The 27,218-nt window shown below is 47.7% G+C and overlaps 1 protein-coding gene across 1 annotated transcript in view; it reads left to right on the top strand.

The window, feature by feature from the left end:
* The window catches only part of RHPN2 (rhophilin Rho GTPase binding protein 2), a gene marked incomplete at both ends in the record, with an annotated part of 53,340 nt that overhangs the window by 3,809 nt on the left and 22,313 nt on the right, over nucleotides 1-27,218 (top strand). Inside the window, 3 exons of the mRNA XM_084257345.1 lie at nucleotides 11,157-11,272; nucleotides 21,601-21,729; nucleotides 25,242-25,317. Of these exons, the coding sequence (XP_084113471.1) occupies nucleotides 11,157-11,272; nucleotides 21,601-21,729; nucleotides 25,242-25,317 (321 nt within the window). The remainder of the gene's footprint in view (nucleotides 1-11,156; nucleotides 11,273-21,600; nucleotides 21,730-25,241; nucleotides 25,318-27,218) is intronic.

The following is a 27,218-nucleotide window of genomic DNA, read 5'->3' as shown; positions in this document are numbered from 1 at the left end:
AAAGTGGGGGAGTCCATGGTCCATATTCAGAGCTTCAACTCTGTTTTGTGTGACTTGCACAAAATATGATAACTAATTACCCAAAAGTCCCCTCTATCAGCTGGGCCTGGACTCTGAATGCAGGGACAATCATTGGCAGGAGGGGAAGTTCCCTGTAAATCAGGGTCTTCTTGGGGGTCATGTAGGACTTGGCTTTACATGGGGACATGGGGGCTTTACATGGGGGCTTTACTGGGGACATAGACATACTTTGCCCCAGTTCAGGCATGGATACCCCAGTATAGACCCTGGTCTCCTGAACTGGCAACTTGCAGGGAGGGGTCTCTGAATTCAAAGCAAACCATTACTTTCTTTGTTGCAATATCACATTTCTCTCTTCAGCTTCTGTTGACTCTTAGCTATAAAAGTTATAGATTATTTAAAAGAATGTCCAGTAGAAATGGGTCTTCATTTTCTCAGAGTTTTCTGTTCATCCTAGTGAAAGTCTTGAAGGAATCTGAGTTCTGGCCAGTGGCTCAATGCAGAGTATTCAAAGCTTCCCAAACTCTGCATCCTGAGAACAGCTCGGGTCCCAGTCCCGGGGCTCCTAAGACCCTCAGGAAAACCTGTTCCTGGATACAAGAAACACCAGCTAGAGGAAAACAAGAGGAAGATTTCTGCAACTCTGTTAAGGCCCTAATGAAAGTCTTAGCACTGGGAAGAAGAGGAGAGGACAAAGTCCAGCATTGTCAGCCCTTATCTGTGCCTCTGCATCCCTTGGGAACACTAATGACCCAAAATGAATTTAGATCGCATTGTTTTTACTCAGGAGCTGGAGAAGTTGTTTCTTATTCACCGAAACCTCCAGGCTGGATGGGGCCCCAAGGTTCACTGTGACCTGTTTACAGTCCCTGTTTTCTCTGGGACTTCCTTGAGGCTGCAGGAGAGAAGGAAAGAGAATTCTTTCTCTCTCTCTCTCTCTCTCTCTCTCTCTCTCTCAGAGGCTCCTCCTAGCTCCTTCCCTGCACTATTCATCTTAGTGGGTGTGATTTCATGTTAGACACGTATGTGCATGGTTTACGAGCACACTGTAGTGGGGAGGCCCTGGGATGAGTCTGTGGGGCCAGCGTGGGTCATGGGCTCATCAGCTCCAACTTTACTGGGCAGTGATGACTTCCTTTCCAGCTGTTTGGACCTGTCCCCTTGGAGCTTTCAATCCTTTCCTCAGTGGGAAGGGAGGAACGTAGAGGGGTGTGAAGGTTAGTGCTGTTGCCCCCTCCCTGGCCCATGCCCCACCATGGTCTGAGCCAGGTCCTGGAGGCCAGGCCAAATGCAGGCTGACCATGGTCTTGCTGAGGGTCTGCCTACCTGCCCTGGTGCACACCAGTAGCCCTGAGGATTGGCTGACAAAGCCGGATCCCCAAGCAGAAAAAGAATTTTCAGGGTGACTCAGAGGAGAGTCCATGTGATGATCTGTGACACTGTAAATGTCCCTTGTTTCCTGGGGCAATTTGGACAGATCCCAAGTCAACACCTGATGGGACTAAGCATTGGCTTTAGCCTGATCACCACTTCCTCCTTTGGCTCAGATACCAGGGTCTCGTGACACAAAGGCTGCACTGGAGGTGGCCACAGAGGACAGTGAACTGCAGGTGTGGTTCAGCCAGAGGACTGGCTGTCAGGCAGCAGGCCTGGAGGCCGGAAGGGGAGCCAGGTCTCCTGCCCATAGCACCAAGGATGCGGGTGTGTGTGGGGGGTGCCATCCTTCTGGCCTTTCATGTCAGATCCAAGCAGTCTCCTGTGGCCATATGCCCTGAGGGGGACCCCAGGTCTCCGTGAAAGTAAGGAGAGGAAAGGGCATGCAATCAAAAACAACTTCAGTTGCTTCTTTTTCTCCAGTGTTATTTGCGTTATAAAAGTACATAAATTGTGGGCCTCCCTGGCGGCACTGGAGTTAAAGACACAGTGCTATCAAGCTGTCACCAACCACTGTAGCCAGCCACTGTAGCACGAGTTCAATCCCCAGCCCGCCAAGGAGCTGACCCATATGGCGCAGCAGACCTCTCCTGCCTTGCCGCTGCTCCCCTCTGCAGTGTATTTCAGTCGATCTGCCTATTTTGCTCCCCACTCTGTCTCTGGTGAGTCCTCTCACCCCCTGCACCTCTGGCCTGTACCCCAGTGCTTGTATGCATAAATAAATAAATCTTTTTTTTTTTTTAAAGATTTATTTATTCATCATACAAGTGCTGGAGTACAGGCCAGAGATTGGGGGTGGGTGAGAGAATTCACCAGCGACAGAGCGGGAGCAGAACAGGCATAAGGACTGAACAGCACTGAGAGGAGCAGTGGGTGAGACAGGAGAGGTCTGCCGTGCCATGTGGGTATCTCCCCAGCTCTGGACAGCTTCACAGTTCTGTCTCAATCTACCAGGGAGGCCAAAATAAATAAATCTTTTTTTAAAAAAGTACAGGGAACTCCCTGGTGGCACAAGGGGTTAAGATGCAGCATTGTGAAGTGATCTGCAACCACTGCAGCACAAGTTCAAACCCATGCCAGGGAACTGACCCACATGGCGCAACAGACCTCTCCTGTCTCACACACTGCTCCCCTCAGCAGTGTATTTCAGTCGATTTGCCTGTTCTGCTCCCTACTCTATCTGTGGTGAATCCTCTCACCCTCTGCACCTCTGGCCTACACCTCAGCTCTTATATGCATAAATAAATAAATCTTAAAAAAAAAGCACATAAATTATGAAAACTAATTACAGAAGCATACACATATGCCAGCCCCCATCTCTACCCTACACAGACTTGCTTTCTAGATAAAGACTTAACTATTGGGGAGTGCATCCCACCAGTTGAAATAGCAGATCATTCATTGTGCCTGGAAATTTATTTACTTCATGGAAATTCTGGTGATAGTAAAAGCTTTGTTATTCATTTGGTATGTTGAAAACTGTCAATGGCACGCAGTAGGTGCTTATCAAGATTTGTAGGACTGGGCCTCCCCAGTGGCACAGCGGTTGAACGCTGAGTTGCGAAGCTGCCCGCAGCCTCTGCAGCGCCAGTTCTATCCCCGGCTGCTGGGTGAGGGTCCCACATGGCGCTCAGACCTCTCCTGCCACCCGCTGCTCCCCTCAGCAGTGTACTTCGGTCCTTCTGCCTGCTCTGCTCCCCGCTCTGGCTCTGGTGAATTCTCTCACCCTCCCACGCCTCTGACTGTACCCAGTGCTTGTATAAACAAAACAAACAAACAAACAAACAAACAAATAAATAAATCTTTTAAAAAAAAAAGATTTGTAGGACTGACTGAAGCAGGAGTCTCTAGTAGTACCTAAGTGTTGATTTATATTCTGAGTGCTGTGTGAGCCCCTTCTACCTCCCACATTACCTCCCCCCACCCGCCATATATAGGGATTGGGATGCTGGAGGGAGGTAGCTGAGGGCATCTACAGCCCCTAAATTGGTAAAGATCCTCGAAGATCAGGAGAGCTACTTCCAAAGGCCAAATTCATGGTTTTATTCTTTTTTTTTTCTTTTAATGTTTGGTTTTGTTTTTTTTAAAGATTTATTTATTTATGCATACAAGAGCTGGGGTCCAGGCCAGAGATGTGGGTGGGGGGAGAGAGGATTTACCCGAGACAGAGTGGGGAGCAGAACAGGCAGATTGGCTGAAATACACTGCTGAGGGGAGCAGCGGGTGAGTCAGGAGAGGTCTGCTGCGTCATGTGGGTCACCTCCCTGGCCGGGGATCGAACTTGTGGTGCAATGTCTGCGGATAGCTTTATAGTGCTGTGTCTTAACCCCTTGCCCCACAAGGGAGGCCCTCATGGTTTTATTCTTACCCATGTGCAAAAACTAGCTTCTCCATCCAACCTGCCTGGAATCTCCAATGTGGTGAAGTAAAATTAGATATATGTGTGTATTACAGGGTATCACATGCTATTTCTGTTCTTTCTGGTTGACAGCTTCTGGCTAACTCACAGTATTTTTTTTTTTCCCTAGAGTTTGGTGGTTGAGTGAGTGATTGCATAACTAGAAGAAATGAGAAAGGCAGAGAAAATATCTTTGTGCTAGAGAAGCAACTGAAAGCATTGCGCTGCCCTGTGCTTTGTGAGGTGCTTTAGCCACAAGACTACTGACACCCCTTACTCAGTCTTACTCCTGACCTAGAGACCTCAAGTTCACACAGTGGCTTCACTTTCCTGAAAACACATCTCCATGTGTGGGCTTTATCTTTAGCTGTGTGGAAGAAGGGCCTCATTCGCTTGGGTGGAGGGGAGCCTGGTGCCAGGCACTGCCCAGAGTGGGGTCCCAGTGGGGGAGGTCTTCCTCTCTGTATTCTCTGAGTCCGCCCCCTCGGTGGCCTGGCCCCTCTAACTTTCTGGTGCCTGTCTCTGCAGGAATAGATTAGGAATTATTTCCTTTCTTCCAAATTAAGTGCTTCCAGTATTCCCTGGCTTCTTCTCTTAAATACTTATTTCCCAGCTGGATGTCTGACCATGTACCAAGGGCATTGTGGTCTGTGTCAGAGTGAACTTATTCTAGTTAGGACTTTTTCGGTTGCAGGTGCTGGAAAATCCACTTGGGAATGACTTAGGTAGATAAGCAGCAATAAAAAGGAATAGTCTGCTCATAAATGCAGCAGTAGGGACAATTCTCAGGACATAATGTTGAGCAAAATAAGTCAGACGTAAAAGGGTACATACACTCTCTGGTTCATTTACATGAAGATCTAGAACAGGCAAAACCCTAGAAACCAGAGTATTGGTTGCTTGGGGGATGAAAATGTGTATTTTGATTATTTTTATTTTTATTTATTTATGCATACAAGAACTGGGGTATAGGTGCAGGGGGTGAAAGGATTCACCAGAGAAAGAATGGGGAGCAGAAAAGGCAGATTGGGTGAAATACACTGCTGAGGGAAGCAGCGGGCGAGACAGGAGAAGTCTGCTGGGCCATGCAGATCAACTCCCTGGCCAGGGATCCAACTCGGGCCACAGTAGCTGGCGATAGCTTGGTATCAGTGAGATCTTAACCCTTGTGCCATCAGGGAGGCCCTGTATTTTGATTGTTTTTATAAAGGTATATACATTTGTCAAATTAATTGAACTGTGTACTTAAAATCTTTGTATCGATTATATATAAATTTTAAGTCAATTTTTAAAAATTTATTATTATTTTTTTAATAGAGGCATGCTTTATTTATTTATTTATTTGTTTGTTTGTTTGTTTGTTTTGTTTATACATGCACTGGGTATAGTCAGAAGCGTGGGAGGGTGAGAGAATTCACCAGAGCCAGAGCGGGGAGCAGAGCAGGCAGAAGGACCGAAGTACACTGCTGAGGGGAGCAGCGGCGGCAGGAGAGGTCTGCGCGCCATGTGGGACCCTCCTCTGGTGGCCGGGAAGTAGCCGGGGATCGAACCGGCGCTGCAGAGGCTGCGGGCAGCTTTGCAACCCAGCGCTCAACCGCTGCGCCACCGGGGAGGCCCTAAAAGTCAATTTTAAAAGTGACTTAGGTAAGAAATGTATTGACTCCTGTAACTGAGACTTCTAGAGGATGGCTTCAGGCCTGCCTTGATCTAAGACTGAGATGCAAGACTTGATCTAGTCTTGCTGCCACCAAGACATCTTTGACCAGCTCTGCTCCTCCAGGGTTGGCTTCATTTCTAGGGAGACACTCCTCTGTTGGTGGTAAAGTCCACTCTGTTGGGGTAAATTGAACACCACTTCCTGATGGCCTCTGATTTCCTACATCATGTGCTTACCCCTGAACCAGTAGTTTTCTAGCTGGTCAGGCATGAGTCAGTTCTCCCCCTTGGCAGGAGATGGAGGGCGATGGATTTACTACCTCTGACTGTCTTGGCTTCAAGGTGGGAGAGCTGGATGAAGCACATGAGGTGTGTCCAGGGGTTTTCGCTGAGCTGTCCCTACATGGCCACACGCTCCTAATGTTCAGCTGCTTCACAGCTCATTTTAGAGAGGCAGGAGGGATGTGGGCTGAATTCTGGCCTTTCCCCCGCCCCGCCATCTTGAGTAGCCTCAGAATTGGGTGATCTGAGATGCTGTACCAGGGTCCACATTGACTGGCTGATACAGGGGAGATGCCCAGGAAGCTAGTGAGAAAGTACTTGCTTTCACTCAGTACTTGCTTTCTGGGTGACTGGTGCAGATGCCCAAACTGGGCTGCTATGGGAGCTACAGACTCCGTGTCATGGCAAGAATTACCTTCCTGGAGGACTTGTAGACAGTGACCCTTGAGATGGGTGCACATCAGCTGCCCCACCTTCTCCCTGTTGCCAGGCAAGGCAGGCGTTGACAGGTGTTGTCTTGGTCCTTGGCACAGTCCCTTCCTCCAGCTTTTGGAGCTGCTGTGCAGCCTGTTGTGAACCAATCAAGAGAGTGTGTCCAGGCCTGTGGGTCTACGCCAGCAAAGAACCCCTGGCAGGGGCCAGTGCATGGTTAGCAGCATTTAAAGATGCCAGGGGTGTCTTTCTGCCCACATTCACCTCTCAAGACTCAGAAAGTTTCCTGAAAGCCCTGTAGGCGTTTCTGGTATTTGTAGCAGGGCCCAGCATTCCTACCTGTCAGTAAGAAGTAATGTAGTTTTGGGTCCAATTACTCTATCACATCTAATCCCAAGCATTCCTGTGTCTTATCTGGAAACTGGACTCCACATCTGTGGGCTGGCTAGGGCGTGGCAACTCCAGGACAGCAGAAGTTGGGTAAAGTATAGGAGCAGGAAAGTTCTTATCCCTGAGCTGGAGTGGCTGCTTATCTGGGCTCTGGGAATGCACATAAAAAGAATTAGTTATTAAAACTTCTCTGTAAAATGGAGCCCAGCTTTGGTGAACCATGTAATTGAGTCAGATTGAACCTCCCTTCATAGTAATTTTAGGAAGTGAAGAGGAAAGAGGCTGGCAATTATTTTAGCCCTTTACTTGTAAATTAGCTTAATATTAAAGAACACTTTTATCTTCTATCTGAAAAAAGACAATTAGCCTTTTAATTTTTCTTTTAAATCAGGGGTCATTTAATGGTTTGAAAAGATGTTAACTTGGAGACCATTCCAAGTCGAATTCTGAATCCTGTGTAATTGGAACTTGGGTGGTGGCTGCATGGGGGACAGGTGGGTGGTGACCTGCTGGGAAGTGAGAATGTGGGAGGGGAAAGGTGACTTGTTTTTGACCTGTAGCCCAGATGCCACTGGATATGGAAAGCTTGAGAAGGTTGGGGGTTACATATAACCTACTTCTCCCTCTTTGGAGGGAGATTGCATGGCAAGGGCAGAGGTGGGAGTGGCTAGGTGTGCAGAGAGCCGGGGAGAAAGGGCAGATCTTTACAGAGTACTGCTCACCAGCAAATGCCACTCCCTGGGAGTCACCATAGCCCCATCGGGGCAGAACCTAAAGATAAGCTTCAGAAAGGAATGGAACTCCCAGGGCTCCTATCTGCTGGGGTGGAAAGAACACCATTCAAATGATACTTTTTTTTTAAAAAAGATTTATTTATTTATTTATGCAAGCACTGGGTACAGTCAGAAGTGCGGGAGGGTGAGAGAATTCACCAGAGCCAGAGCAGGGAGCAGAGCAGGCAGAAGGACCGAAGTACACTGCTGAGGGGAGCAGCGGGCGGCAGGAGAGGTCTGCGCGCCATGTGGGACCCTCCTCTGGTGGCCGGGGAGCAGCTGGGGATCGAACCGACGCTGCAGAGGCTGCGGGCAGCTTCGCAACCAGCGCTCAACCACTGCGCCACTGGGGAGGCCCTCAAATGATACTTTTATTCTGATCTTAAGCTCTGTAGAATGGAACATTACACTCCAAATACCCAGTAAACAATGGGCGAAGAACAGCCAATAACTGCAAAAGAAATACACGTGATCAATACTAGATGAAAAAAAAAATGCTTATCTTCACTAACAGTAAATACAAACTGAAAAAATGAGAGACCTGTTTGTGCGTATCTAGTTGGTGAAGATTAAAAATAATACTTTTCGGGCCTCCCTGGTGGCACAAGGGGTTAAGTCTCAGTACAATGAAGCTATCTGCAGCCACTGCAGCACGAGTTCGATCCCTGGCCAGAGAGCTGACCCACATGGCGCAGCAGACCTCTCCTGTCTCGCCTGCTACTCCCCTCAGCAGTGGATTTCAGTTGATGCACCTGTTCTGTTCCCCACTCTGTCTCTGGTGACTCCTCTCACCCCCCACACCTCTGGCCTATATTATATATAATTATTATAATATACTCCAGTTCTTGGATGCATAAATAAAATAAATCTTAAAAAAAAACTCTTCTCAGTTCAACAATAAGAAGACAAACAAAACAACTCAGTTTAAAATGAGCAAAGCACCTAAACTGATTTTTCTCCACAGAAGGTAAAACAGGGACCAAGGAGCACATTCAAAGGTGTTCAGCCCGGTGACTCATCAGAGAAATGCAAATCAAAACCACAGTGAGATAGAAAAGGCAATAAAAAGGACTGGTGAGGGTAGAGATCAATTACAGCCCTCACATATTGTCATGGGAATATCAAAGAGGAGAGCCACTGTGGACGGTGTCGTCACAGTTCCTCGGGTGGCTAGCGCAGAAGGATCTATGACATAGCAAGGAATGACACTCCCAGGTAAACAGCCCAGAAAACTGACATCCACATGAAAATGTGTAAAGACATAAGTAGTCTTATTCATAATAACCCAAAAGGGAAAACTCCCTTCAGCTGATGAATGAATAACCCACAAGGGGAAACACCATTTAGCTGATGAATGACTAACCGTGCTGTGTCCATGAAGTGGAGTACTAACCAGGGACAAAAGGGACTGGAGCCTGATAAATGCTGCCACAGGGGTGGACCTTGAAGCCATGCTGCCGAGTGAAAGAAGCCCACTGCAAAGGGCTGTGATTTGTAGGGTTCCATTTATATCAAGTGTCCAGAGTAAGCAAATTTATACAGACAGAAAGTAGATTTGAGGCCCAGGGGGTTGGAGATGGGGAATAGGGAGTGCGTTTCTTTCCTGGAGGCTAATTGGACTGTAGGGGAAATGGGGACTTAGAGGAGTTAGACACCACCCACCACCCCAACTTTGCCCTAGAACTATACCTTAAAGAAGAAAACCTGAGGTTTATAAAGATTCATGTTCAGGGCCTCCCTGGTGGCCTAGGGGTTAAGACTCAGCTCTATCACTGCTAAGGCCTGGGTTTGATCCCTGGCCAGGGAGCTACCCACATGGCGCAGCAGACCTCTCCTGTCTCGCCCACTGCTCCCCTCAGCAGTGTATTTCAGTAGATCCACCTGTTCTGCTCCCCACTCTGTCTCTGGTGAATCCTCTCATCCCCTGCACCTCTGGCCTGCACCCTAGTTCTTCTATGCAAAAACAAAAAATTCATGTTCACAAATAGCCATCAAATAATTATATATAATAACAGATATATAGAAACAATTTAAATGTTTGCCTATAAGGAAATAGTAGATCCTTTTAAAAAGCATTAATTTGCATGCAGTCATTAAAATATATAGTTTTAGGAGAGGTATGAGCTGGGTACAGGGGAAAATGGTGGTGAATTGGAGTCTCAGCAGCGAGCTTAATGTCACGTACACATATGTTGTCTCTCAATAACGTATACCTGAAGCTTCTACAATGTTCTAATGCAATGTGACTTCAATAACAAAGTAAAAACGTTAAATATAGGGCCTCCCCGGTGGTGCAGCGATTGAGCACTGGGCTGCGAAGCTGCCCGCAGCCTCTGCAGCACCGGTTCAATCCCCGGCTGCCAGCAAGGGCCCCACATGGCGCAGACCTCTCCTGCCGCTGTCAGTCTGCCTGTTCTGTTCCCCACTCTGTCTTTGGTGAATCCTCTCACCCCACCCCCCCGCACATCCGACTGTACCCAGTGCTTGTATAAATAAATCTAAAAAAAAGTTAAATACAACATGAAAAAAGAAAATGTTTTTGAGCAACAATTTAAAATAAAGGAAATTTTCATGATACAATATTGAAAAAAACATGATAAACTGTGTGTGCCCCTGTACAGAAAAGGGTTAACACAGCAGGCCTGAGGCCACTCAGGAAGACCTACTTGCAAGTTGGCCTCTGCCTGTCAATCAGGCACCTGGCTCCTGGGGTGTTCCCTCCATTCCCCGACTTTTGAAGTTGGTTCACATGCCCACAGTGGAGGGGAAAGGTGACTTATTTCTCACCTGTGGCCCAAATGCCACTGGATATGAAGATCCCTGAGAAAGTTGGGGGCTTCACAGGGGGGGTTTATGGTGAACACCTGCGTTCCTCCTGTGAGTCTGGAATTTTGGTACAAGCTAGGTTAGGCAGGGGGTGCCTTGTGACCAGTCCCCGATAAAAACCTTTGCTTGAATGTCTAATGGGCAGAGGCATCATGCATATGTTGGGGCATTTTTGTTGCTGGGGGAGAGTGTCTCATGGGGAAAGAAAGCTAAGGGAAGCCTTCCTGTGTCTGGGTCCGTGATCCAGCTATGGACCCTTAGTAAACCTCTGTCATAACCTCAGCTATGAATGCTGGTAATGCTGAGCCCTGTGAGTCCTTCTAGCAAATCTCCACACATGGTGGTGGTCTTGGGACTCCTGGCACAGTCTCTCCTGTGGGAAAGAACAACATGCATATAAAATGGAGGGGCAGGAAAGAGACTCATAGCTGTTGGGGAGTTATGTTACGATGAGTGACTTTATATACTTTTCAACATTTTATGTATTTTCGGTATTAATATTTCATTTTCAGTAAAGATTTTAAAAACATTTAAAAACATTTTAAAAACATTTAAAAAACATTTTCTGGGGCCTCCCCGGTGGTGCAGCAGTTGAGTGCTGGGTTGCGAAGCTGCCCGCAGCCTATGCGGCACCGGTTCGATTCCCGGCTGCTCCCTGGCCACCAGAGGAGGGTCCAGCATGGTGTGCAGACCTCTCCTGCCGCCCGCTGCTCCCCTCAGCAGTGTACTTCGGTCCTTCTGCCTGCTCTGCACCCTGCTCTGGCTCTGGTGAATTCTCTCACCCTCCTGCGCTTCTGACTGTACCCAGTGCTTGTATGTATAAACAAACAAACAAACAAACAAACAAACAAATAAATCTTAAAAAAAAAAAACATTTTCTGTTGTGTTAAATGTCACTTACAGCGCAGCTGACCTCTGAAGGGGCATCTTTTGTTTCCCCTTAGGGTTGCAATCCCCTTGCACAAACCGGCCGGAGCAAACTACAGAATCAGAGGGCCGCCTTGAACCAGCAGATCCTGAAAGCCGTGCGGATGAGAACAGGAGCAGAAAACCTTCTGAAGTAGGTGTCTACTGTCCCCACCGCCTCAGCTGGGAGCCCAGCCTCTCCTGCGGCCTGCCTACCTTGTCCCTAGACACTCAGGGCTGCCCCTCTTCCTCTCCAGCTCTCTTGGTGGGGGTTCCTCCTCAGGTCGCGGACCTGGAGCCAGCCTGGCGCCTAGCGACGTCAAGACATTAGGTTACCCAGCCCATCTGTATTTACAGGGATGCGGGCCACAGGAGAGCCAATGTTCGTGATTTTTCCCTGCTTCCTGTGGGACTTGTCTGTCTTCTGTACCGTCCAGCACTATCTGTTCGGGAATCCCTGCTGGGAAAATGCCTGTGTAAAGGGAAGGAAGGAGGCGAGGAGGGAAAGGAGGCATTTCTGTGGCCAGTGTCCATCTCGCTAATGAGCGGGGCCAAGTACAGCCCCACCCCTCTCGGGTGCTCGTTATTATGCTCCGGTGGTAAAATAGTTACTTATCAAACAGAACCTGGCGAAGCCTGACCTGTGTCATAGGCAGCTGAGCACGTGTCCCCCACCCTCAGACAGTGTGCCCCTCCCTCTTGTTTACACAGACTGTACACTTCCTTCTTCCATCACAGTTCTAGGGGCAGCTCCCAGCAGCCTGTGCTGGCTTTTGCACTGGGTAGTTGAGGCAGGTGCCGTGCCTGCGGCCTAAATAAAAGACAGATACCTCATGAGCCTCAGAAAGGGGTGTGGGATGCCTGCAGGGACCCGGAACCCGGAAACCTGGCATGATGTGCCCAGTGTGACCCATGTGTCCCATGGGTGCTCCCAAGGGTCAGCTTCACTGACGGAGGCCTTAGGGAGCCCAGAGGGTGCTTGGGAAGTTTAGGGGGAAATTAACACACCCAACCTAGTGTTCCTAGGAGCCACTGGGTAGGTGCTCAACAACCCACTTGTTGGGTGAATGAACAGGTAAATCAAGAGCAGCCAGCTCCTGGCTACAGAGCTGGCCTGTCAGTATCAACTAAACTGTGGCCACAAAACACACAGGGCGGGGTGGGGGGGAGGATGTTTCTGCTCCTTAATATATAAGACCCCCCAAAGCCTTCACAATACATGGGGTGGGGGTGGGGAGACCCCCGTAGCCTTCCCAGCACACTAAGCCCAGCCTATGGCAGGTATCACCAAAATCAGGGGGCCCACTGTGCTGTAGACCTGACAATTCCCGGGGCCTGTGTCCTAAGGTGGACACAGATATCATGGCATGATCAGCTATGCGACAGAGGTGACTCACCTAAGCACCCAGTTAAAATAGGCGGGGGATGCCTGAGGGTAAACTCATTTCTAAAAAGTTTGTATCAGGGCTTCCCTGATGGTGCAAGGGGTTAAGCACAGCACTATGGAGCAGTCTGCAGCCTCTGCAGCACGAGTTCAATCCCCGGCTGGCCAGGGAGCAACCCACATGGCGCAGCAGACCTTTCCTGTCTTGCCCGCTGCTCCCCTCAGCAGTGTATTTCAGTCAGTCTGCCTGTTCTCCTCCCCACTGACTCTGGTGAATCCTCTCACCCCCCTGCACCTCTGGCCTGTACCCCAGCTCTTGTATGCATAAATAAATAAATCTTTAAAAAAAAAAAAAGTTGGTATCAGTCCTTCAGAAAGGAACAGTGTCTCTGAGATACTGAGTGGGGGCAAAGGAAGGCATGTTTGGAGGATTTGTGCATACGTTTTGTGTGGGCAGTTTATCCAAATCTGGGAGCAAGTGGGGAGCAGGTGACTCTGACTTTCCTTTTTTTCCCTTCAGTGTTTTTGAATGTTCTTTCACGTAGTGCATGAATTGCTTTTATTCACTTTCATCGTGAAATACTGTAGAGGCCCCCTGAACCTGCCACTGGGTCAGTAACAGTGGTCCTGGGCTGGCAAAGTGTCTGGAGCCTCCTCTTTTCCCTACTTTTGTCAGCTGGGGTAGGGGGACTGCGAGGGAGGGTGTTACTGGAAGAGACTGGAAATTAGTATAACATTTTGGATTTTAAAATGTCTGACTGCGTCCCTCTCCCGGAGAAATCTGGCCCCAGGAATTGTCAGGTCCACAGCACAGTGGGTCTTATGTGGTCCCCTGACTGGCGGTACCTGCCACGGTCTGGCCTTAGTGTGCTGGGAAGGCTACAACCCCCTACCACTCCCCCCACCGCCCCCAACACGCACCCTACCCCGTGTGTTTTGTGGCCACAGTTTAGTTGATACTGACAGGCCAGCTCTGTAGCCAAGGACCTGATGCTCTTGATTTACCTGTTCATTCACCCAAAAGGTGGGTTGTTGAGCACCTACTCATGCAGGCAGTGTTTGAAATGCAAAGGATACAGCTTTACACAATTCAAAGGCTGTCTTGTTTTCCTCTTTTCCTCTTGTGAGAGGACCTTAATATATAAGTAAACAAGTCCAGTTATGGGGCTTCCCTGGTGGCCCAGGAGTTAAGTCTCAGTGATATTACTGCTGCAGCCTGAGTTCGATCCCCAGACAGGAGCTGACCCACATGGCACAGCAGACCTTTCCTGTCTCGCCCGCTGCTCCCCTCGGCAGTGTATTTTAGTAGATCCGCTTGTTCTGCTCCCCACTCTGTCTCTGGGGAATCCTCTCACCCCCACCCCTCACTTGCACCTCTGGCCTACACCCCAGTTCTTTTACATAAGTAAATAAATATTGAAAAAAAAAGAAAAAGTCCAGTTATGTCAGAAGGTGATGTGTTAGGGCACGAGTGAAGGAAAATGTGATGAGGTGGAAGCAGAGGGACTTGGGGACTCAGGGGTATTTGGTTTAAAGATAGGGGGTCAGGGAAGACCCCTCTGACCAGCTTACTGCAGTTCTAAGGTGGGAACTAGGGTGGTTTTGTGTCTTGCTCTGTTAATGACGCCAGCAAACAGTCTTTCTAAGGGGAATGGCTCAAGCTCATTGTCAAGTCACCCCGTGGAGGGGGGGGTGCAGTTGTTAATGATTCTCGAAGTGACCTAAAAGCTCAAAGTGCCCCACTCTGGAGAATGTTGTCAGAGGAAACCCTAAAGGTATTTATTAATCTGACCCAATGAGCACCAACGGTTTCCCAAAAACAAACAGGGCACTTAGCCAAGTCCACTGCTGGCCCTGTGACTGTCTGTGAACAGCTGGTTAGTGAGGTATCCCTGTGGGCAAGGAGTAGTTTTAGTTATAAACTGGGGCCCACTGGCCTATTGTCTATTTTCTGGTTTCTAGATATCCCACTGCAGCCCCCAAGTAAAGGTAAAATCGTTGGAATGGGGGGTGATTCATTTGCAAAAGAAAGTCTCCCCCAAATGCAAGAATGTTCCAGTATTTACTGCATTGGTAAGGGGACTTCAAGGATGGACAGGCATTATGAGGAGCCAGGCTTTCTATCCCATCAAGGTCCTCTCACTCTCTGATCCATATCAGCTAAAAATCCATGTGTTTCTTGGAGTTTGGGAAGATACCAGATTTCTTTTATATCAGATATTTTATTTTATTATTATTTTTAATTTAAATATTTATTTTTAATTTAGGCATTGGAGAACTGGGTTGTAGGCCAGAGGTGCGGGGGTCGGGGCAATGAGGAGATTCACGAGAAACAGAGTGGGGAACAGAACAGGCGGATCCACTGAAATACACTGCTGAGGGGAGCAGTGGGTGAGACAGGAGAGGTCTGCTGCTCCATGTGGGTCAGCTCCCTGCCTGGGGATTGAATTCATGCCGAAGTGTCTGGTGATAGCTTGATAGCACTAAGACTTACTTTAACCCCTATGCCACGAGGGAGGCCATGTGAGATATTTTAAATGTGCTTTTCCAGGCTAAGCAAGTATAATATTTTTTCTCTAACTCCCTTCCCTCTCTTCAGAAGAGCTGGGAGAGAAATGTGATGACATTTCTCTGAAACAGAAATGGGTCTTTGTGAAATTTAAACTAAGTTGCCACATAGTTCAGTTTTAACTAATTGAATGTTTGAACAGGGTAGGTCATTTAATGTCTTTGGGCTTTATCTGGTGGACTTCATCAGGAGCTGCCCACTGTGAGGCCTACGGCAGCCAGGCGAGCATGGAAAAAGTGAAGGGGGCTGGAACCTATGCTGTGAGCAATAGGGATTGGTGGGGATTATGGTTAAGTGTGGCGTATATACTCTCTGGAGGGGTTCAACTGCAGTTGCCCATATGGAGGGCAAGGCCAGATTGTCAGGTGGTTAGATCACCCCCTCCACCATCAACAAAGCTACAGATAAGATATTTTGAAAAATTTCTGCTAGTTGAATTTTTTTTTTTTTTTAAAATCAGCAACTAGTTCAAGAAGGAAAAAATAATACCTTGAGATCTAAACAGACCTTTAGCTTGTCACCTCTAGACCTGAAGTTCTGGGCTAGGGGTGACCAGGGGTGACTCAGCTGTAATGCGAGTGACTTTAAGCTAGTGTTTGCTCATACTATCAGTTCTGAGGGGGGCAGGTTGTGTCATAATGGGGTATGTGAGGCCTCCAAGGCCTTTGTGGCCTGCACCAATTCTGAGTACTGCCTTCCTTCAGTGGGAACTGGGCTGGGAACAGATGTCCTATCAGCTGAACAACTACCTTAGCTGGGTGTCCACCTGAGGGCACCCGGCAGCACTTGTCCCAGCCTCCCCCATTGCTGGATTTGGGGTCAGGAGCATTAAAGCCAAGCTGCTCCAATAAAATGTCTCTGAAGCTGGCATGGACCTGGGGTGGCTATCAATGTGTGTGTTCCTGGAGAAATGTCAATAAAAGACTTGGGAGAAAAACAGGATAGAAAACAAGTGGAGAGATAGTGGAGAGATAAGGGTGATGGTCAGAATGCAAAATTCACGTGCATCTTTATGACAAAACACAAACCTTAGGGAGACTTTAGACTTGAGGCGGAGAGGCTGTCATTACATTGGGGGTTTTATGGTGGACAAGGTCTCAGAAGCTTCACCTTGAGGGAAAGTGTGTGTGGATGTGATCAGCAGCTTCAGGAAATAGAATGTGGCCTGCCTCAAAGCTTGGTGGTTGACCCCTTAGAGTAAGAGGTATGCCTTCCCATCTTGACTTTTGTAGTGGGTGTCCTCTGAAACCTCCCCCGGGGATAGGTCTTTCCCTGGTGGTCCCTCCAGCAGAGGTTGTGGGGACCTGGGATACCCCACGTAAGGCTGGGGCTAGAATGTCAGTTACCAGACCTCAGGGGTCTTGGGTGGTACACACCCAAGGGGAAGCTGAGGAAAGTTGGGTTGTTCCAAGAAGCCCAGAAAAATAATTTTTTTTCATAGAGGAGGACAACCCAGGGTCTAGGCACCAGTATTGAGGAGACCAAGCCTCTGGCTGCATTCCTAGCATGGGCAGCTGATTCCTGCCTTGTCCTCACCCCAGGCTTTTCCCTGACACCATCTTGAAAGCAGTGAGCCTTATTTGAGAAGCCTCCTTCTGCAGAGAGTCACTCTAGGTTGATTTCTAGTGGCCAGCATTGTGGAAACCAATCCTGAGGCCCTGCCCGAGTGACCCACACAGAGGTCCACATCCAAAGAGCAGCCCTTTAATTTATTGCAAATTCTAAATCTCGAATTGTTGCCAAGTCAGAGGGACTTGGCAAATAGCATATAGAAGTGGAAACATCAAGAGTTGGCATATATGGAGGCTCTCCAGGTTTTGGAAAGGCTTTAGGGTCTAAACTGTTGCATTTAAATGGAGCCGTTCTGTTGCCCAGAGCAGGCAGGCTACCCCCACCCTGCCTCTCACCGACTTTACTCCATCATTTGTTCTTCTAGCTACTGATATTTGTTTAGCTCCTGACCATGTAGGAAAGAAAGATGCCAGGTTACAGAAAAAAAATAGGAAGAAATAAATTATTTATCTTGCCTCATTCTGAAATGGCCTCATGGCACCTTAACCCATGTGTGAAACAGATAAAGTTAAAACAGGAGTGAATGAAGAATAAAGGAGATTTAGCTGAAAGAAAGGCCAGTACATGCTGCAGAGTCCTGCATATGCTGTTAGACATGGACCACAGTTTGTCTCTGAGCTTCCTGCTAGGTGAAGAAGGCAATGTGTGCTAAAGCACATTTTATATCCACTAGAGAAAAGCAAAACACTGGCTCTGAAGTCATTTTCAGTACTAAAGGCTTGAAGAATTTTCTCTCACATCCTTGTGGACATTATCAACTAGTGAATCAGTCGTGTGTGTATGTGTGTGCGTTTTGTGTTTTGTGTAGAAGATATGGGGTGTAGGCCAGAGGTGTGGGGGGTGAGAGGATTCACCATAGACAGAATGGGGAGCAGAACAGGCAGATTGACTGAAATACACTGCTGAGGGGAGCAGTGGGCAAGACAGGAAGGTCTGCTGTGCCATGTGGGTAGCTCCCTGGCTGGGGATTGAATTTGTGTTGCAGTGGCTGCCGATACTAGTGCTGAGACTTAACCCCTTGTGCCACCAGGGAGGTCTATTGTTTGTCTTTCTTAAGTAGTCGAGCTATTTGGTGTGTACTGCTATCTACTTATGGCTTTAATTTGCATTTCCCTATTCACCAATGATATTGAGCATCTTTTCATGAGCTTGTTGCTATTAATGTATCTTTTTTTTTTTAAAGATTTATTTATTTATGCATACAAGAACTAGGGTACAGGCCAGAGGTGTGTGGGTGAGAGGATTCACCAGAGACAAAGTGGGGAACAGAATAGGCAGATTGACTGATACACTGGTGAGGGGAGCAGTGGGTGCTGCAATGGCTGCGAATAGCTTAATAGGTTGCATCTTAACCCCTTGTGCCTCTAGGGAGGCCCTAATATATCTTCTTTTTTTTTTTTAAAGATTTATTTATTCATACAAGCACTGGGTACAGTCAGAAGCACGGGAGGGTGAGAGAATTCACCAGAGCCAGAGCGGGGAGCAGAGCAGGCAGAAGGACCGAAGTACACTGCTGAGGGGAGCAGCGGGCACAGCAGGAGAAGTCTGTTGTGCCATGTGGGATCCTTGCCAGTGGCCGGGGATCGAACCGGTGCTGCAGAGGCCGCGGGCAGCTTCGCAGCCCAGCGCCCAACCGCTGCGCCACCAGGGGAGGCCCCCTAATATATCTTCTTTAGTAAGATGTCTGTTCATATCTTTGCCCATTTCCACAACTGAAATGTCTTTTTGTTATTTTACATAACTATGCTCTAGGTAGAAATTCTTTATCAGATATATAATTTTTAAATGCATCCAGACTATGGTTTATCTTTCTTTCTTTCTTTCTTTTTTAAAAGATTTATTTATTTATTCATACAAGCACTGGGTACAGACAGAAGCGCAGGAGGGCGAGAGAATTCACCAGAGCCAGAGTGGGGAGCAGAACAGACAGACTGACGAAATACACTGCTGAGGGGAACAGCGGGCATGGCAGGAGAGGTCTGTGCGCCATGTGTGGGACCCTCGCCAGCGGCCAGGGATCGAACCGGGGCTGCAGAGGCTGCAGGCAGCTTCGCAGCCCAGCACTCAGCCGCTGCGCCACCGGGGAGGCCCTGTGGTTTATCTTTCTATTTTTTAAAAGAATGTTTTTTAAAGGACAGAAGTTTTAAAAGTTGACAGAATTGATCAATTTCTTTTTTAATGGATTGCACTTTTGTGTGTGTAGTTAAGAATATTTTTCCCGCTCTAAGGTCCTGAAGATTTGCTCCTGTGCCTCCTTCTAATATTGAGGTCTCTGGTGCATTTTGACTTAATGGCTGTGTATGGCAAGAAGTCTAGATGGAGGTTTATTTTTAACTGTTGTGCAGAAAAAGGTTATCATAGCAGTCCTTAGGGACTTTGCTTTGAAAGGCCTGCTTGCGAGGTTAGCCCTTGAAGGTAAATTCTGGAAACTTGGATTTCAGGAGTCCCCACCATTCCCAGAATTGATAAGCTGGCTCTCTCGCTTACATTGTAAAAACTGTAGTTTATTCAGAACCCCTGCTTTCCTTGTGGGCGTCTGGAAATGTGGAACTTGCTAGGCAGAGAGGCCAGCATAACCAGGCTGGAGGAAAGCCCCAGGCCTGTGTCTTTAATGAGCTGCCTTGGCAGAGAGCATTCCACAGTCGTTTTGCCAGTCATAACTCTTGCCTGAAGGAAGTAAGCCATCCTGGGTGAATCTCCTGCAGAGGACTCTTAGCAGCCTGTGCTGTGTCCTCCAGACCTCACCCCATGTACCCTTGGGTCCTCTCACTGTTATATGTCATAGTCATGAGTATGGTTATGTACTGAGTCCTCAAGTCCTCCCAGCAAGTCTCTGAACCTGGGTCTTGTGGATACTGACATGCTTATGGGTGTCCAGTTGCCTCAGCACCATTTGTTGGAAAGACTGTTTTTCCCCCCTGGAGTTGTCATCTTTGTCAAAATCAATTCACCAGGCATCCCTGGTGGCGCAAGGAGTTGAATCTCAGCACTATGAAGTTATTGACAGACTGTAGCATGAGTTCAATCCCACAGTCAGGGAGCTAACCTAACCCACATGGTGCAGCAGACCTCTCCTGTCTCGCCTGCTGCTCCCCTCAGCAGTGAATTTCAGTCAGTCTGCCTATTTTGTTCCCCACTCTGTCTCTGGTGAATCCTCTTACACCCCATACCTCTGGCCTACACCCCATCTCTTGTATGCATAAATAAATAAAATAAATCTAAAAAAAATCAAAAATCAAGTCACTGTAAGATGTTTCTGGACTCTGCTCTGTTCTCTTGCTTACCCTGATACCATTACCATCTTGCCTTGATTACCATGACTTTATAGTAAGATTTTAAATGGGATAGTGGTACTGTTCCAACTTTGTTCTTTTTAAAAATTATTTGGCTATTATTCTTGGTTCTTTGCATTTCTATAAAAGTTTAAGGATCAGCTTGTCAGTTTCTACTAAAAAGTTTACTGGAATTTTGATTGGAATTGCATTGAGTTGATCAATCTGTTGGAGAAATTGACAATAGGCAATAGTGAGTCTTCCAGTCCATAATGTCGCCATTGAATAGGGTAGCAGTGTTTTTTGATTTTCAGTGTGTAAGTCTTAGTCTCTCTTGTTAAATTTATCCTTGGTTGCCTTATTTTTGATATTAATGTGAATGAAATTTTTCTTAATTTTAAGATTGTTTATTGATAGTAAATAAAAATAAAATTGATTTTTGTATATTGAATTATGTCCTGTGACCTAAGTTTCTTAGTTCTAGAATTTATTTTATAGATGCTTTGGGATTTTCAACATACCATGATGATGTCATGTGTGCATAAGACATTTTACGTCTTCCTTTCTAATTGGAATGCCTTTAATTTCTTTATTTACTTTAGTGACACTGGCTTGAATCTCCAGCACAGTGTTGATTAGAAGTGTCAAGGGCCTCCCCGATGGTGCAGCGGTTGAGCGCTGGGCTGTGAAGCTGCCCGCAGCCTCTGCAGCACCGGTTCGATCCCCGGTCGCTGGGCGAGGGGTGTACTTCGGTCCTTCTGCCTGTTCTGTTCCCCGCTCTGGCTCTGGTAAATTCTCTCACCCTCCTGCACTTCTGACCTACCCAGTGCTTGCATAAGTAAATAAATAAATAAATAAATAAATAAATAAATAAATAAATAAATAAATCTTTAAAAAAACAAAACAAAACAAAACAAAACTGGGCATCTTTGCTTTATTCCTAATCATAAGGAGAGTAGCATCAATCAGTCTTTCACCACTAATTGTGATGTTAGCTGTGGATTTTCATAGATGCCCTTTGTCAAGTTTTGTAAATTCTCTTATTCCCAGTTGATTGAATTTTTATCATGTCTGTTTTGGACTTTATCACATGCTTTATTTTGGTGGATCTATTTCAATAACTGTGATTACCCTATATCTAATAATATAATATGTTAAATTAGTTAAATTTGAGTTTAAACCACCCTTGCATTATTCCTTGATAAATTCTACATAGTCATAATACTTTTTATGTGATTCTAGATTCAAGTTGCTAGTATTTTGATAGTTTTGCGTGTGTGTGTGTGTGTGTATGTGTATATATATTCATGAAGAATATTGGCCTATTTTGTTTTCTTAGGATATTTCTCTGGTATTTGTCTAACTTTAATTTGTCCTTACTTATGTACTAGAATGAGCTGGGAAGGATTACTCCCAATTGGTAGTAATCCTCTTTCCTCTGGGTCTTTACGGGGATATCTTAGGATTCACGTTGGCAACTCAGTGTTGCTCTCTGTGTCCCAGGTGTAGACATACACTGGCAGGTGTAGCTCAAGTTGGGGCAGGTACCCAGCTTCCTTGAGACACCTTATTAATAGTTTCATCTGCAAGTAGACCTTCAGAGCTTCACTGTGGAGACCAGGGGGTCTGCTCACCCATCATCTGGAGTACTTGGCTGAGAATAATTCTCTTCTCTCTTTTAACAGAGTGGCCACAAACCAGAAGGTACGAGAACAGGTACGCCTAGAACTAAGCTTTCTGAACTCAGACCTGCAGATCCTCAAGGAAGAACTGGAAGGACTGAACATCTCGGTGGGAGTTTATCAGAGCACAGAGTAAGTGGGCGGCATACAGATGGACCCAAGGCTGGGGTGGACCCCAATTTGGGAAGCAATGGAATGATCAGGTCTGGATTTCACTGAGGCCCAAGAGTTAAAGGGATGAACCTGGAGTTTGTTGGGAAATGCCTAGAGTTTCTTATTACTGGAAGTGGGACATAATTTACAGGAGAGCCTTGTGCTGGGGTCCAGGAGGGGAGATGGCACCTCTCACCTGGGCTGAGCGGTGGCCATCATCAAGCTGCCCAGAGTACTTCTGCACTTTGATTTGAGAGCCCACCAGCCAGGCAGGGCCCAAGTTGCCCTGCCTTCTCCCCTTCTACCACACTTCCCCTGACTCTGCGTCATCCTGCTTATAGACTTTTCAAATCTTTTACATCAAAGAGGAAGGAACCCATGCACATTCCCGAGGAGATGGTGCAGCTGAGACATGGGAAGTGTAGCCTGTGCAATATTTGAGAAACAAATGTTCTAGTTAAGAAGCATCCCTTAGGGAGTGTCTGTGGGTAGTAATAAATTGAGGTGTGGCCTTTAGGAAAGCTCAGAATGTCTCTCACTGCAAGGTGAGTTGCCTTTGAAAGAAACCTCTGCCTGTAAGAGGAAATAACTCTGAGAAGCTCCAGAGAAACTGTGTGGGGAAGTGAGACTTTTCAAAATGTAGGCGAGCCCCAGGGGAAACCCAGTTAGAAAATAGTTGCCTGGATTAACAGAAGGAAGACTTTTGGGAGACCTGAGTTACCCTTGGAATGTGTTCCCTCCCCCCATTGTCCCCAGGGTTGTGCTCAGCCCCCAGCGCTTTCCAGAGCCAGGGGGAGAATGTTTGAGCATGAAACTTATGCTCTGGGGGGTGGTAGGGTGGGGGAGGTTGGGGGGGCTTCCCCAGTGGCGCAGTGGTTGAGTGCTGGGCTGCGAAGCTGCGAGGCTGCCCGCAGCCTCTGCAGCGCTGGCTCAATCCCTGGCCGCCAGCGAGGGTCCCACATGGTGCGCCCAGACGACCTGTCCTGCCACCCGCTGCTCCCCCCAGCAGTGTGTTTTGTCCGTCTGCCTGTTCTCCCTGTTCTGGCTCTGGTGAATTCTCTCACCCTCCCGCACTTGTGACTGTACCCAGTGCTTGTATAAATAAATAAAATCTTTAAAAAAAAAAAGAAAAGAAACTTCTGCTCTCCCCCTTGACATCTGCGCCCTCTGGTTCAGATCCACTTGGGCTCCCGGGGTGGTTTTGAACACCTGGTCAGAACAACCAGTGAAGGCTTCTCCCCATTTTTTACACTTTGATATTTAATGGCAGTGTTTTGCCCTAAAGTTCAAAGGTCCTCAAGGAAGTGGGGCAGGGCCTGTCTTAGGTGATAAACGCAGGCTGTTTCGTACTCCCACTTGCTGCCCCGAAACTCAGAGTTGCAGGCCGTGGCTCTGAAGTGACAGACTGTCCAGATTTGTAAGGACACTTATGCATCCAAACCCCCGCCCCCCTTCCTGTATTCAAAGCAGATTGTTCAAGCTTCTTTCCTAGCACCGCTGATTTGAACTGTAGACACTTCAAGGTCAGCAGGGAAGAGCAGCCTCATGCAGATGAGAAAACGCAGTGGGGCTGGAGCTCGACACTGGATCTGGGTGCACTGGTGAGGGGTCCTCGGCCCTCCCGCTCTGGACAGTCAGAGAAAGCAGACCTTGCCACGCTGTGTGGCATGAGGACAGGAGGGCACTGGGATCTGGGGGAGACAGATGGGGCTTATCCCCATCTCCAGCCACCCCCATCTCCCACCAGCCACCGGTCAGGCCCTCTCCCAGTTGGGTCTCTGCTTTTAGCACAGCCCCGTTGTTTTCTGCCTGCCACAAAGGCAGTTTCAGTTTACAGCTGCATTGTCCACTCACCCTGCCCAGCATTCCTGACCTCCTCCCTGGGCTGGACTGAGCAGCCCAAGGAGGTCTCCTGTTACAGGTCAGGGAGCTAAATCCTTGTTTGCAAAACACAGCCTGCGACCCATTCATTTCCTGTTGGCCCTGAATGTAGGTGCTGGAGCACTCCCAAGGCAGAGCACTCCCAGGGCGCCCTAAGGGGTAACAAAGTGGTCACTGGGGCGAGGGGAAGTAGAAAGGAAGCAACTGGCCTGGGCCTGACCTGGGCCTGTAAGTGAGGTATGCTTAGGTGTCAGATGGAATCCCTTCCAGACCTTCCCCATACAGGTGATGGGAAACCTAGCAGGGCATGCCCAGGGGAGGTGGGCCTGAGAGCCCAGGGGTGGGGGCTGCAGCAGGGGAGGAGAGTGGTGTGTCATGTTGGGGAGCAGGGGGCCCAGCTGTTCTCTTGCACAGCTAGAAAGAAGGGCTGCGTTTGGAGGGGTGAATCAGGGTAGAGCTAGGGCCCCTCACATGTTACATGGTCTGAAAGTCACGAGGAGCCAAGATCATTTTTATTTTTTTATTTTTATTTTTTTAAAGATTTATTTATTTATTTATTTGTTTGTTTGTTTATTTATACAAGCACTGGGTACAGTTGTAACAGGGTGGTCCCCAGGAAAGGGGGAGGTTCCCTGCCCCACACAAGGGAGGTTGGAGCTGAGTAGGGAGAGGAGAAGCTGCAGAGGAGACTGAGAAAGGAAGCAGGATGGAGCCAGAAGGAGACCTGGAGGAGGCGCATGGAGCCTAGAGACACATGAAGAAACCGCGCTTGTCTTTTGGTCGTGGATGGGGTGACACAGACGTGAGACCCGTGGGAAGGTGACAATGGCGGCTTTTATCTTGATTTTGATTTTGCTCTTTTCCTTCTGGGCTTGTCTGGTTGTTTCTGACCCTTTTCTGTGGGTCCCCACTGGAAGGTGCTTCAGATTTGTGGCAGGCTTTGGGGCCTTGCTCTGGGCCAATCCCATTTGGACGGAGTTTTACCCACGAGGGGACGGGTGCTTGATTTAGAAACTATATTCTTTGCCTTTCCTGTATTGTTTCCTAATTGTATTAAAGTTCCTTCCCATTAAAGTCTCATATGTTTTGTGTTGATGCAGCGGATGGCAGAACCCATTTAGAATAGGCAGGTTTGCGGGGTTTGGGCTGCCCCTCTCCCTGCCCTGTAACACAGTCAGAAGCGTGGGAGGGTAAGAGAACTCACCAGAGCCAGAGCGGGGAGCGGAGCAGGCAGAAGGACCGAAGTACACTGCTGAGGGGAGCAGCGGGTGGCAGGAGAGGTCTGGTGCCATGTGGGACCCTCCTCCGGTGGCCGGGGAGCAACTGGGGATTTGGCCGGGGAGCAGCTGGGGGTTGAACCTGCGCCGCAGAGGCTGTGGGCAGCTTCGCAACCCAGTGCTCAACCGCTGTGCCACCGGGCAGGCCCTCCAAGATCAGGTTTAGAACAGAGATCAGGACATGGCCAGAGTCATTTTTATGTAAGGAAGTTGAATGAACTGAATTAGCATGAGCAAAGGGGCTGGGGCCTGAGCTGGGCTGCTGGGGGAAGGCCGTGGGGTGCAGAGTGGCCAAGTTATGGGTGCTCATCTGCTTTGCTCTGTTCCTTGTAGGGAGGCATTTACGATTCCCTTGATTCCACTTGGCTTGAAGGAAACCAAGGATGTTGATTTTTCAGTTGTACTCAAGGTAAGTCTCACGGCAGCGGGCTTTCGATTCACTGCAGCTAAATGGAAAAAGAAATTGCATCTCTCTGGCTAGTGGCTTAGGCTCAGTGGGCCAAGTTCAGTGATTTCTGCAGGGTAATCCTGGCAGAGACCTTTTGTGACCCTCACATTCTCACTTTTGAGGTTCCTCAGGTGCCTTGAAGGTGAGTGTTGGCTCAGCCCAGCCATTCCCAAGGCACCAAATCCAAAAGGGCCTGCTGTATGTGCCTTGGAATTTTTTTTTTAAAGATTTATTTATTTATGCATACAAGAATTGGGGTGTAGGATAGAGGTGCGGGGGTGGGGGGTGGTAAGAGGATTCACCAGAGAGAGTGGGAAGCAGAACAGGCAGATCTACTGTAATACACTGCTGAGGAGAGCAGCGGGTGAGACAGGAGAGGTCTGCTGCGCCATGTGGGTCAGCTCCCTGGGCTGGCCAGGGCCAGGGTTTGAACTTGTGCTGCAGTGGCAGGCGGTAGTTTGATAGTGCTGTGCGCCACTAGGGAATTTAATAATTGGCTTGGAATTTAAAAAGTGTATCCTATTTTAGTATCTTTTTCTTTAATTTTGTAACCAATTAGGTAATTTGGGAGAATAGCCACCTTTTTATTGTGAAACATTTTATTGTGAAAAATTCCAAACAGAAAAATGGAAAGAATCTTCCATACTTTCTACCTAGATTCGGCCATAAATATCTTGCTGTTCTCACTTTATCACCTTTTTGTCCATGGATACATTCCAGTATCTGTACATTAATGGATCTTTTTCTTTGTGTATTTCAAAGTAAATCAAAGATGTTGGTTCACTACTGTTAAATATTTGAATAGCTAGAGTCGTTTATTTCATGGGTATCTGGCCTCCTCTCTCTTTTTATTCCTTCCTTGATAAATGACATTTTTATTGAGATGTAATTTGCATGCCATGCAAGTCACCTCTTTAAAGTGAACAATATCGGGACTCTCCTTACTGGTATGTGTCTCTGGAAGCCAGCGGGTATCTGGAGACCCCTGCCCCCCACCCCGCCAGCCTGTCACTGCTCTGGGTACGGGTGATGTCTTGGACCTCCCTTCCTTGCCTGTGGCTGGGAACTCGAGAGGCCTCATGGAGTACCTTTTGCTGCCTCCTCAATCTGAGTTTTAATCAAGCACCTCAAGCTTCCTTTGAGGAGGAGAAAGGGGAAATGAGGTGGGAAGGTTTTGTATCTGGGCTTTTCCCGAACACATGTGCTGTAGAGGATTAACCCCAGGATCATGAACAGTGCTTTAAAGAATGTTTCTTCCCACAGTAATCTGTTAGTTGACTTATCTGGACTACTTTTAGTTTAGAAAAGAAAAAATTATATGATATTTTGGCTATACTACAAAATGTGTCGTTTTCAAAGCAATTAGCACCCCAAATGCTTCTACACTTGACCTCCATCCTGGAGCTGAGACTCTGAGTTGCTTTCCCCAAGGACCTTTTTCACTGCTGCCTTGTTTAAATCCAGGTCCCGGTCCCTGTCAGTTGGAGTTTATTTGGGGTTGGAGAAGGGATGTTGGTAGTGTTAGAGGACCCTGGATACTATAGTAGACATTTGATTTTCCGGGTAGAAAATGATTGAGAAGATAGTTGTTGTTTTTTTTTTTTAATATTTATTTTATTATGCATACAAGAGCTGGGATATATATCAGAGGTGTGGGAAAGTGAGAAGATTCACCAGAGACAGAGTGGGGAGCAAAACAGGCAGAATGACTGAAATATACTGCTGAGGGGAGCAGTGGGTGAGCCGGGAGAGGTCTGCTGCACCATGTGGTTCAGCTACCTGGCCGGGGATTGAACTCGTGCTGCAGTGGCTGCCAATAGCTTCATAGTGCTGAGATTTAATCCATTGCACCACCAGGGAGG

Source organism: Talpa europaea, assembly GCF_964194135.1.
Source record: "Talpa europaea genome assembly, chromosome: 16".
NCBI classification, from domain to species: Eukaryota; Metazoa; Chordata; class Mammalia; order Eulipotyphla; family Talpidae; genus Talpa; species Talpa europaea.
This window is presented reverse-complemented; position numbering and strand designations above follow the sequence as displayed.